This window comes from Nannobrachium achirus (genome assembly GCF_963921795.1).
Source record: "Nannobrachium achirus genome assembly, chromosome: 17".
NCBI classification, from domain to species: Eukaryota; Metazoa; Chordata; class Actinopteri; order Myctophiformes; family Myctophidae; genus Nannobrachium; species Nannobrachium achirus.
In genome coordinates this window covers 52,725,696-52,738,434 of record NC_137824.1, presented here as the reverse complement: position 1 = coordinate 52,738,434, position 12,739 = coordinate 52,725,696, and the positions used below count along the sequence as shown (strand labels likewise).

At 43.8% G+C, this 12,739-nt stretch overlaps 1 protein-coding gene across 1 annotated transcript in view; it reads left to right on the top strand.

Annotated features, from left to right (window-relative positions):
- sec24b (SEC24 homolog B, COPII coat complex component) overlaps positions 1-12,739 on the top strand; it is a 51,934-nt gene that overhangs the window by 23,194 nt on the left and 16,001 nt on the right. The window contains exons 13-19 of the mRNA XM_080745855.1: positions 1,811-1,866; positions 2,251-2,457; positions 4,003-4,126; positions 5,911-6,069; positions 6,625-6,798; positions 9,297-9,407; positions 10,979-11,154. Of these exons, the coding sequence (XP_080601981.1) occupies positions 1,811-1,866; positions 2,251-2,457; positions 4,003-4,126; positions 5,911-6,069; positions 6,625-6,798; positions 9,297-9,407; positions 10,979-11,154 (1,007 nt within the window). The remainder of the gene's footprint in view (positions 1-1,810; positions 1,867-2,250; positions 2,458-4,002; positions 4,127-5,910; positions 6,070-6,624; positions 6,799-9,296; positions 9,408-10,978; positions 11,155-12,739) is intronic.

Here is a 12,739-nt window from a genome sequence, read left to right as displayed (position 1 = left end):
CAGCCACCAGTGCAGCATTCGACTGGTGGCTCCTATATACTTATGAAAATTCTGGACTACTTGATGTGATTACCACACTTGAATACCAGGATATGGATGGTGGTATGATTTATTACTAGGCATTCATTATTGGCTATAATTATGGAGCAAATATTTCTGGAAAATCCATTAAAAATACTTTGTTCGTGATGTATTCCTTTGCTAATGAAGAATGATATTCACTAAGGAGTCTGAATTAATCCCAGATGTACAACAAAAGCATGTGGGGCGACCACCAGCCGTAATACAGGTAGGTAATGTAGCGTTTGGCCGTGGTTGCTAAGATTGTCTTCTCTGAAGGGGAACACACACTGGACGCGGAGGCGGCGCGGAAGCGGTGCGTCAAAACATACAGCCCCATTATTTTCGATGAACTAACCCACACCGGCGCCGTCAGACGCGCGCAGCCGCGGGTCTGCCGCCTCGTCTGCCGCGCCGATACGCAGCTGTTCTATTTTTCCAGCGTTGCGGCGCGGTGAACATGTTCTCCCATGGTTCTCCCCACCGGGGGAAATGGATGGGCTGTGTGGCAGCGTGCCGCATCCAGTTGGGGTTACGTGCATCGATACCGTGACGCAACGTGCATCGATACCGTGACGCGACGCTGCGCAGCCGCCCGCGTCCAGTGTGTGCTCCCCTTGAGACTGACTTGTAAGGGTCGATCCATACCGTTATAAGGAGCCTAACAAAGTTCGGTTCGGCACAAGGCGAACCCAAATATGGTTCGCTTCTCCCGGTTCGGGGGGGCGTCAACCGACTAAATTCGGCTCTACGGTGCTGACGAAATGTTGTGACCTCCCGACTTAATTTCGGTACTCAGCGGTGTCTTCTAATTCATTCAGCCCGGCTTCAAGTGCATATTCTCGGCTGTAAATCCAAGGAAACAGCGGTCGTTTGGGAGGGAGACACGCCGACTTCCAAATGCTTGTGTGGCCGTGTGTTGGGCATCGCAGAGCGGATACATGCAGCTCTGGAGACGAGTGGTGGACTGGGAGGCGCGCGCGCGCGACACACACACACACACACACACACACACACACACACACACACACACACACACACACACACACACACACACACACAGCTTTGGTGCATGTCTTGCTAGTGCTACTCGCCGACCGTTTTAAAGAGAAAAGAAAAGCATAGACACAACTTTGCTAATGTTCCGTGTTCCACGACGAGTTGTGACTGCGTGATGATATGCATGCAGCAAGAGAGACGGCCGCGGCACGTCTATAATGTGAGCTTGTAGATTAAATGTTTTCGACGTTTGTGAGAGTGAGTGAGAGAGAGAAAGAGACCTATGGAAGAGACCCCGTGTCCCCGTCACTGGTGCTGCTGCCTGCTGGAGCTGCCTGCTACTTACTGGACTTCAAGTCATTCAACGTGCAGCAGCGCCAGGGCAAATCAAATATGTATCCGCCCTGCAATGCTCATTCATCGGCCACAAACGTTGTCATGCCACGGACCTCCAATATTTAAGCGACTTCGGCACTATAGCCGTTAAGAAAGTATGGATGAACTCCCCCCGAACCTAAATAATTTCGGGTCGGGGAGCACTCCCGAACCGAAATTAGTTAGGGTCCTTATAACGGTATGAAACGACCCTAAGTCATCCTCTGGAGGCTCTATATAAAATGGGAAACCTTTGGCTTGTGTAATGTGAACTTTATACGTGAAATGTCATGTTGTTGCCCCGGTTGAAGTCCTCTCACATTTATTCATACCACACTCTAAAATAATATATATATTTTTTCTTCATGTTTTACAGATGTGTTCATTCCATCTTATGACAGCCTAATGGTCAATCTAAAGGAAAGCAAAGAGGTAGGGCTTGTGCGTCTTGGTTGTGTGTTGTGGTGTTTGTGTGAATGTCAAATGGCTTATTCTATGAAAGCCTTTGTGTTTGTTGTATGTACAGTATTTGGTTCACACGTGAAACTTCACTCGTCTCACTTTGTTTTCCTCTCATCCTCCATCTTTTCATTATCTTCCCTGTTTCACCTGTCATGACCGCCTCTCTCCTTTCTCGACCCTCATCCCCTCTGTCCTGCTCCCTACTTCCTCACCACCCCGTTTTCCTTTACCTTCACTTGCTCCTTCCTTCTCTCCTCAAACATCACCTCTTTCCCTCCATTCCTCTTACACACCCTTTTTCTCTTCTCTCATCTTCTGCCACTGTCTCCCTCCCTCCCTCTGTCCGTTCACCAGCTGGTGAAGGACCTGCTGCTCTCCCTCCCATCCATGTTCAGTGAGAGCAGGGAGACCCACAGTGCTCTGGGCCCTGCGTTGCAGGCAGCCTACAAGCTCATGTCCCCCACCGGGGGGCGAGTCTCTGTGTTCCAGACCCAGCTGCCCACGCTGGGGGCCGGCCTGCTGCACTCCAGAGAGGACCCCAACCAGAGGACCAGCACTAAGGTATGGGACGTTGAACACTGATTGACTGAGTGATTGATTGATTGATATTGATTAAAGTAGACCAGGGGTTTTCAAAGTGGGTGACGGGGCACCCTGGGGTGCCGTGATGGCAGTCCAGGGGTGCCGCGAGATCATTTGATAATATTTGGTATATATTTGGACACTTGAAAAAAAATATTTAGTATCATTTTAACCTTGAAGTAAGTTATTTTCAGTCAGTTCTAACCAAAATGGCTATTATCTCAACGTTTTCCTCACAAAATAATCACTAAAATATCGTCACCGTTGGGCAGAAACCTTGTATATCCAAGTTTCAAATGTGTACGTCTTTTGATAAAGCAAAGCCCTGCTTCATCATACAAGACTGTCGCACAAAACTAGTGAAAACAGCCGATCTACAAGCACACAACGCCTCGCATCGCGAGGTGTTGTACATTTTATAGATGATAAATACTTAAACGAACGGTTTTGGACATACAAGGTTTCCACCCGACAACGATGATATGCTATAAATATAAGGTGCTTGGAGTGAGTCGTGAGAATTATAATGTAGGGGTGCCTCGGATTAAAAAAACAAAAAAGTTTGGGAACCCCTGAAGTAGACTACTACTTATTAGGGACACATTTGTTTTTACTAAAGGCCATTCTATACAAAAACGTATTTTCTCCATCTGGGCCTTCATCGGTGTGTGTTAGTCTGTGTGTTATTTGCCTGTCAACAAATCAATCTCTAGGAATGTAGCCAATAACCTGAACCTTTTTGAATGGTTTATTATGGCGTTCCACTGACTAACTCACCCCCTCCTTCCCAATCTAATAAAATACTTTTTTGGTGCCACTGACCTGCCTGGCCCCAGTATTGTCCATTTTGGGGTTACATTTTGTACTTTATACACATTTACTCAAGCATTTACTAAACACTTATGTGTACCAAATGGTCAGAAATGACAGGAAAATGCATCAAATACAGTAACACAGGCGCATTGTCTTTACTGTTGTGCCTAGTTGTGAAGCGTTCAAATCATGCTTACTGGCCCATTCTGAGCCAGGAAGAGTTCTGGAAAAACCTGGGTTTATAATATTTATCGGTATTCATTGGAATACTCTTCCATTTCTATTCTTGACAATACTTGGTTGATTTACTAAGTGTGACATCATCTTAGACATGAAACAGTCTTGGGCCAGAACAAGAGGGAGATGTTACTTTCCCAGAACCATGATATAATTCATCATACTCATAATTTCTGACATTGTATCATCTGTTGTTTATGTGATGTACAAACAAATTACTGCCAGATGTATATTTGCATTACTGGAGCGTGTGATGATCGAGGGAGACAAATGTCCGCATCAGTATTATAATCAAACCGTGGATCACAGCAGGCCCTCCAGACAATGATGACGTACGGGAAAAATAAATGATGAATTTGAGAAAACATATCGACACTGTCATCATAATGCTCATCCATTTTCACTTGTGCACCATCTGCATTACTGGGAAATGCACTTGCACGTTGCACTCAGGTGTATTGTTGTCCCTTCCAGAGTGTTCAGCACCTGGGTCCAGCCACAGACTTCTATAAGATGTTGGCTCTGGATTGCTCGGGTCAACAGATAGGAGTGGACCTCTTCCTGCTCAGCTCCCAGTATGCTGACCTGGCTTCTCTGGGTAAGAAATGCAACTCTCCTAATACTTTTTATTATTAAAGTGTCAGGTAAGGCCGGGCAAGACTACATATCATCTGGGATTTCGGATATTGTAATATCGCAATATGCCATAAGTGTTTTATACTTTAAGCAATTTTCAAAAGTAGACAAAATTGCAAACCCGCAACGTGTGGCAATGTGCAACAACATTGTGAGCTTGCAGATCTGCTACTTGGACTTACTGAAAATGAAAATGTATGAAACATTTTACAAAAAAGATATATTATCGTCATAATATATCACCATATCGATATTGAGGTACTTGATCGTAAATTATCATGACATTTGATTCCATCCATATCGCCGATCCTTAGTATCAGAACTCCCAAGGTAAAAAAAAAAAGAAAGAAAAATAATTATAATATATAATTTACCGAAAATGTAATAAATGCTACCTCTGGTCAGTGTTGCCAGACGTACGATAATTATCGTATTTGTACGATAATTTGACCCTCTGTACGATGTACGATCAATAATTCCAAAAATGCCCAAATGTACGATAATTTCGGCATATCATCAAAAAGAGCGTGAATTCACTATTTTCCCTGGCTGCTGATCTGGGATCTGGTTTGGCTTCACAAAATAAGCCAGGAAATCAGTCAATCTGACCCTAGATCTGTACTTGGAGGCATTAAAAACACTGGTTGCATCTTTCCAGACCAGTTTCAGGCTTTTATTTGTGTAACCTCGCCTACCAGGCTTATTATTTGTGTAAGCTCCAAGAAGTTGCCTGCCTCCACACAGCATATCTGATGCGTTTTTGTCACGCAGGAGTCTAAAACGAGGTCGTTTCTTACACTAAAGACGCATTATTTGGTGAAATTACGTTTTTACGCGAGTGATTTCTCTTTTTTGGCCGTGTACGATAGTTTCATGTCAAATACGATAATTCTGAGCCTCCGGTACGATAATTCAACATTTCCCATCTGGTAACACTGCCTCTGGTGCAGTTTGTCTGGGTTACTCATCCTATGGAATAGTAATTTCTTTAGAGACATTTTTAAATGAAATATGTAATGCTGTTGAATGTCAAGCACGAGAAAGTCAGGGTCATACACCAAATCCCTTTGCCAAAAAGTACAGTGGATCAGCTATTTTCATGAAGTTTTTGCCCAAAATATGGAAGCTTGGGTTCATATGGTTGAAATGACCACCTGAGCCATTACTGCTGAAGATGCACATTGGAAATAGTCTTGCTATTTCTTTAGTCAAATCACAGTTCTTGTGCAATATTTGCGGTCAGTTGTACAATATTTCACCTTGTGTTTGAGCAATACAGTGCTGTTCCTCGTATTGTTCGTGAATGGTTATGAACAGTTTCAGTGTGTGCAATATTCTGGTTTCGTAATAACATATTTTTTTATGAGCAGTACAACCAATGCACAGTACTGTAGTGTAGAATACTGTGGTTGACCAATGGGGTGCCATTTCTTCTGCTGGTGTTATGGATGGTGTTTGCCAAATAGACACATGCAGGATGGCGAACTAGCACTGCTGCTGTGGCTGCTGGGAAGATTCCCAGTATGTTGGCAGAGAGATGTGTATATCTGAATGTTTGTGGTCTCTTCTTCTCTCCACCGAGAACTGCCTGGGGAACTCCTTTTAACATTATGTTTATAAGATTAGAGGAATAGTGTCTGCGCTCCAAGACCTTAACCTTTTGTTAACCTTCAAATTGAAACCGAGTAAGTATGTAGGTTGATAATAGAATTCCACATTTGAATTTCCTCTCTCCTGTAAACGCAGCTTGTGTGTCCAAGTACTCGGCCGGCAGTATCTTCTACTACCCGTCCTTCCACCACATTCACAACCCAGCCCAGCTGGAGAAGTTCCAGAAGGATGTAGAGCGCTACCTCACCAGGAAGATCGGCTTCGAGGCCGTGATGAGAATACGTTGCACTAAAGGTAACAGGGGGACGGGAACAGGAACAGCGTTGTCAATGTTGTTTTTATAAAACAACGGGGTCTTCAACAGGGGGACCGGGACCCCTAGAGGGTCCTCAGAGTTACTACAGGGGGGCCGCCAAATCCTCATGTGATAGGATAGTTATTTTAAATGAACAACTTGAACAGTCGCATCCCTATACTCTTGAGTCTGAGGAGAACTTTCTGCGAGGCCTTGAGAGCTTGTAGATCGGCTATTTTTAGGTTTGGTGTAAGAAGTAAAAAAAGAGCAGACCAAGTACAGAGTGAAAGGTCAAGTTTACTAAGTATTGACGATTTAAGATTCTAAGTGGTTAAGTGTCAAACTATGAAACTATGAAATCGATGAGAATCTCCATCACAACATTTTTACAATATGTAGAGGAGATGGGGTCCCTGCTTCATCTCCCTCTCAGCTAAGGGGTCCTTGGTCTGAAAGCGTTGATATAAAAGATTTCACATGAATGAACTCTGTGCGTGTTACAATTCTTTAAAGATCCTCCTCTTCTGCCTGTGCCTTCTCCTTACGCCTCTCAGGTTTATCCATCCACACGTTCCATGGGAACTTCTTTGTGCGTGCCACTGACCTGCTGTCCCTTGCCAATGTGAACCCAGACTCTGCCTTCGCTGTCCAGGTGTCAATTGAGGATAGCTTGGCAGACTCCTCTCTGGCCTGCTTCCAGGCTGCACTGCTCTATACATCTAGTAAAGGTGTGAACACATGCACACAGATGGGCTCACAGCCAGGGACGTGCTGGGCCCCTGATTCAGCCCGGGAAAAAGAATTGGAGAGGCCCTCATTGCGCGCTATAGAGAGAGATCTCTCTCTATAGCGCTGCTGCGACTCAAAGATTTGCCATTTCAGATCATGACAAGTGACAAGCCAGTGGGCCAATTACATGAATTAGGCCTATATTTCGTTGTTGTCGGGTGGAAACCTTGTATGTCCAAAACCGTTTGTTTTGTATTTATCATTTAAAACATGATTTAAACTAGTGAAAACAGCCGATCTACAAGCACACAACGTGCTTGTAGATCTGCTGTTTTCACTACTTTTGTGCAAACAGTTTAATTTTTTCCTAATGGCCTGGCCTGGACCGGCCGAGAATGAACCGGCCGTTCTGGAGTTGTCCCACTTTTCCCAATGGCCAGCACGTCCCTGCTCACAGCCATATACACACATACACGTGTGTACACACGCGCACACACACACACACACACACACACACACACACACACACACACACACACACACACACACACACACACACACACACACACACACAGATGGTGCCATTCAGTATGGGTGCACAATCACCTACATACAGACACACAAGGACACGTTACTATTAGGGCTGTCGTGGTTAAGATTATTTTACCACAACAGACTTTCAACCTTGCTACAAGCAGAGGACCTTTCTGCAGCAACCTGCACCTCCCCGGAAAGGCAAAAAGTAGATATTTTATTTAATTTGGGACAAGCACCAGATAACAATTATTGCAGTATAACGTATGACTGCATACTGTCGTGGTGTGTTTTTTGCTCATTTTCCATTCAATCAAACTTTATTTATATAGCACATTTTACAAACAGTCAAGCTGAACCAAAGTGCTGTACAGGTTAAAACAAAAACTATTCAAACAATTCATGGAACAAACAATTAAAAGCAGCAAAACAAAGAACAATAGGCAATTTGTAAAAACAGCAGAACTGCACATTTAAAACAGTTGGATGCAATTAAAAGCCAGGGGGAAAAAAATGTTGTTTTTAGTAGAGTTTTGAAAGTCCCATTTGACTACGCAGGTCTAATTTGGAGGGGTAGACTATTCCAGAGCCGAGGGGCCTTGGCTGTGAAAGAGCGGTCGCCCCTGCTCTTTGTTCTGCCGCTATACAGTGAAATGGGATCTCTGTTCATTACATTCAGTGAACTGTCATCATTCATTGACTCTGCCACTTAGTGCCTTATGATCAGGACATAAAAGAGGATGTTCTTGTAGTGATCATGCACTGTGGTTTTCCGGTTGGTGTGGTTATTGCAACAGCCCACGTAGTTACTTTGACATCACATATGTACATGCACATTTCTCTACTGTGCTCCTCTGCTGCACATACACAGACAAACAAATACACGTGTGCATCTGTGTATCATGCACAGATGATAACTATTAATACAAATGCAAACTGAGCCTCTCCCAAAGGCGTTTGAAGTTTAGTTGAAGCCTAAGTGTGTGGGCGTGGTTTGTACGATACAATGGGTTCCAGAAAGGATAGACAATCACAGGAAAGTATTTGAAAGTCAGCCCAAGTTTACTTTGCTTTGATGGACAGCTTCCCACATGCTATCTGAATCGTCCCACTACTTAAAACTAAGCAGTGGCACTAAAACCCTATCCAAAAATAGCCGATCTACAAGCTCACAACAACACATCCCACTGCGGCGTGTTGTAAGCTTGTAGATTGACCTAACTTTTTAACTCACTTGATGCCCATGTCAAAATCTTTGATGTCTCCTGGTGCCTACGACGCGTTCGGCGCGCTGTACAGTAAACTATATTAATCTGTAGCTACTGTACAAGGCTACAGCGGTGAAGAAAAACACTACATGTCCCGAAATTCAACAGGGTATCACGTGACCGGGCAGTCCTGTCTCCCTCATAGAGAGCAGTGTTACGCTGCTGCACAAAGGTGCATTTATCTTATAATCTAACTTTTAAATCACGTTTGTTTTTAAAGCGCAGCCTTCTTTACCGTCTTCTTTACCCTTACAAAAGAAATGAGGCCCGCGATTGTCATTTTCTTGTCCTGAGTGAAAGAAAATACTATCGTGAAAATAAACAGGACATACTCGGATTACATTGATAACTTTTTCCCTGTAGCTACCAAAGCAGCTAAAATGGTGAGTTTCCATGGCAACTGCAGATTAAATCTTGTATAATCCTGGGCAGCCGATGTGTTTTAATAATTTTGTGAAAACATTTTCACATGTAATGTCATTTCCAAAATAGGGACACCAGGGTGAAAGTGGTAAAAGTGAAAGGAAGCGAACACTAGGACTGAAATTTCCCATTTAGTAGGTGTTGTGGTATTTGCTACAGTAACATACAGTAGTTCAACTATTCGTTGGACCCTGTGCTGACACAATAACTTTTCATGAAAAGCTAATGGCCGTATCATGTCCTCTCTCTCGGTCATCCATCCTTTGGTCCAGGGAAGCGGCGTATCCGTGTCCACACGCTGTGTCTGCCCGTGGTGAACCAGCTGAGTGATGTGTTTGCTGGAGCAGACCCCCAGGCCATCACCTGTCTACTGGCCAACATGGGTGAGCTCAAGTCCCAGAATGCCTCTTTGTCATTACATCAACACGGTTTCTGTGTATGTTGCACGCTGAACATACAGTAACAGATCTGCAAGCTCAGAATACAAGCTAGATGAACACGTTTTGGTTTTATAAATCTGCCAATTCTGCTGCTGCTGTGTTGGGGGTGCCACCATTGAAGGACGAAATGTATCACACAGACAGCAGGGGATCAGAGAGAGAGAGAGAGAGAGAATGAAGCCCGTATCAGAGTGTACGGTGGAGAGCTATCCACCGCAAATTTGAGGTGGAAAGCTTTCCACCTCAAGTCAGAAAATAAGTGCAGGACATCATAGTAACGGCCCACGGTGAAGTCCTTCACCCTGTCTAGACCGGTTCAGGTCGACCAATCAGTGAACGGGGTGTAGAGCCTGTCTGTCTGATAGTAAAAACAGAGAGATGTGTTGGAACTCGCGGTGGAAAGCTCTACACGGTGAGGAATGATGTAACGTTGTAGTTTCATGACTCAAAAAGACTCGAAAAGACTACACCGCGGTGTAAAGCCTTCCACCGCGGACCCGACTATGATACGGGCTTAAGAGATGCATGACAACAGGGATTTAACTTTAGGTCTACTTAGGCCAATTTTGTGCAGAACTTTATGAGCATATTTTATGAACAGCTGAACATGTGAAGTTGCCATTTCACCAACTGTTATATATCCGTTCTCTCACACTGCTATAATTTGAGACACTGGTGCTGCTATTGTTCTTTTTTTTCTCTCTCTCTCTGGCTTTTGGGTTTTCGGGCTGTAAATGATGATAATTGTTAAGGCCGGGCCTCGGGCCGGCCTTCATTTTAATTTTCAGGCCTGTTGAGAACTCTACTTTAGCTATTAAAAAATAGCACACAAGCTTTGTGCCGCGCTGTGAGCTTGTAGATCTGCTTTTTTGAAAAATCTTGAAAATGTCTTTGAATATTTTTGACACGATTCTATAAATGTCACATGCTAAAAGGTTTTTAAAAAATGCATGTTTCTATGTCAGCGGTTCTCAAACTTTTTCATGTCAAGGACCCCTAGAATTATACTGTATGTATTTGGCCACCGACCCCCAACTCAAAATATTGTAGGGTGTATCAGGGACCCCCCAGAAGCAAATATTTGAGTTAAATTCAAAGATTTGCAAACATTTTTAAGATTTAAAAAAATAGCAGATCTACAAGCTCGCAGCGTGGCACTCGGTGGCGTGCTGTGAGCTTGTAGATCTGCTATTTTTTATTGCTAAAGAATAAAATAATAGTTAAAGTGGTTAAAATCTAAAGTGACACAATTACAAGGGTTAAATGATTGTTAGGTGGTATCAAATTGACTCGTTTCCATTGTTCAGTCTTCACCTCTGTTGCCTGTCAACCCACTTATTTGATGTAATGTAATGTGTAATCCAGTTAAGCTGGACTTGCAGCAGTAAGGATTTGTATTCGTATTTGTATACAGATAGAAATACAGAATGTTTATGCCGGTCTAAATCAAGGTGTGATATCTTCCCACTGTGGCTTTCTACTTTGGAAATGAATTTCCCGTGTGGACGTGGCAGCCATCGACCGGTCGGTGTCCTCTAGTCTGTCGGATGCGCGGGACGCCCTGGTGAATGCGGTGGTGGACTCCCTGTCAGCCTACAAGGGCACGGTGTCCAACATGCAGCAGTCAGGACTCATCGCTCCCGCAGCCCTGCGCCTCTTCCCCCTCTACGTCCTCGCACTCCTAAAACAGGTGCATGATGCAGACAGACACACGCACGCACACACACAAACAACCGTAGGAATGCAAGATGACATGCATGGTATGCACATCCACATACACGGTACAAACGCATGTTTGTGTGCCTGAACACATGTAGACAGACATGCACATACCAAAGTTATTGGAGTTAACTAAAACTATAACTAGGTATGGAAGAAAAAAACTAAAAACATAGTGTTTGTTTTAATCTTTAAGTCAATTTGTCAACACAACAAACATGAGGAACTGGGAGATGTTTGAGACTAAAATATCTACATGACTATGAGCCAGAATTGCCATACCCTAGTGTTTTTTTGGTATTGTAATAACTATTGGTCATTCATTGCCACTTGGAATGGGTTCTGCGGTTTAAGAGTTATTGGCCAAAATGTGAAGTGGGCTGTTGTTGTAGTGCCACAAAGAGATTTGAAACATTTGGGATGGAGGTTCTTCCTTGGCTTAGTAGTGGGAATGTGTGCCTATTCATAATGTGTAGCATTTTGTACAAAACGGCCACCCCACAAACTTTGCAAGCCAGTCATAGCTAATCGGAATGGAATGAGAAATACAGAGACACTGTTTGATGTGATGACTACAGAGATAATGTATAATGTTTAGCAAAAAATGGCTTTCTGGTGACGCTATAACAGGCCGATGTGAGACATTTGGGGGAGAGGCTTTTATATGGCCTTTAAGGAGTATGCATGCACAGTTTCACGCCAATCAGTCCAACGGTACCGAAGATTAGCTGCTCACAGACGGACAGATGGACAGAGCCGAGTCGGCCACACCTTCGGCCTAGCGGAGACGATAATCTTGGCACATACACATGTATCCATATTCTCACTGTTGCATGAAACCCCCATGACTCTTGCAGATACTAGACAGGATTAATTGGCACACTTACAGTACCTTAACCACACCTTGAACTTTGAATTTGAGGGTATTGTAATTTACACATGTGCGTGCGCGCGTTCGCACACACACACACACACACACACACACACACACACACACACACACACACACACACACACACACACACACACACACACACTAAACCACACCCTCAACCCCGAGCTGCAAAAGTATCCACCCTCCCTCATGTTCATACACAAACACACACACACACACACACACACACACACACACACACACACACACACACGACAGTTTAATGCCACGCACATTCTCCAAACATCCCATTAATTCCTGTTTTCATCTGGGGCTTATGCATGTATACATCCTGGGTGTGTTCACATTGTTGCCTCAGACAGACTGACATACCCACCATCAGGCCTGCACTTACTGACACACACCTAATTACAGTACTTGAACCTTTTATTCAAAAATAAAATATCACAGTCGAGACCATGTTTAACTGAGCCTTCCATTCTACGAAATGAAAGGCAGCGCTTGTTTGTTTTGTAGTATCCAACGTTTGAGCCATCCTTTCCTTGTATTATCACAGACAAGGCAGTTCTGTCAACATGTATTTTGTAGCAATTTTTCATTGTAATACATCTTCGTGGGATCACCTTGATTTTGGACCATCTTGCCAAACAATCAGGGAGGA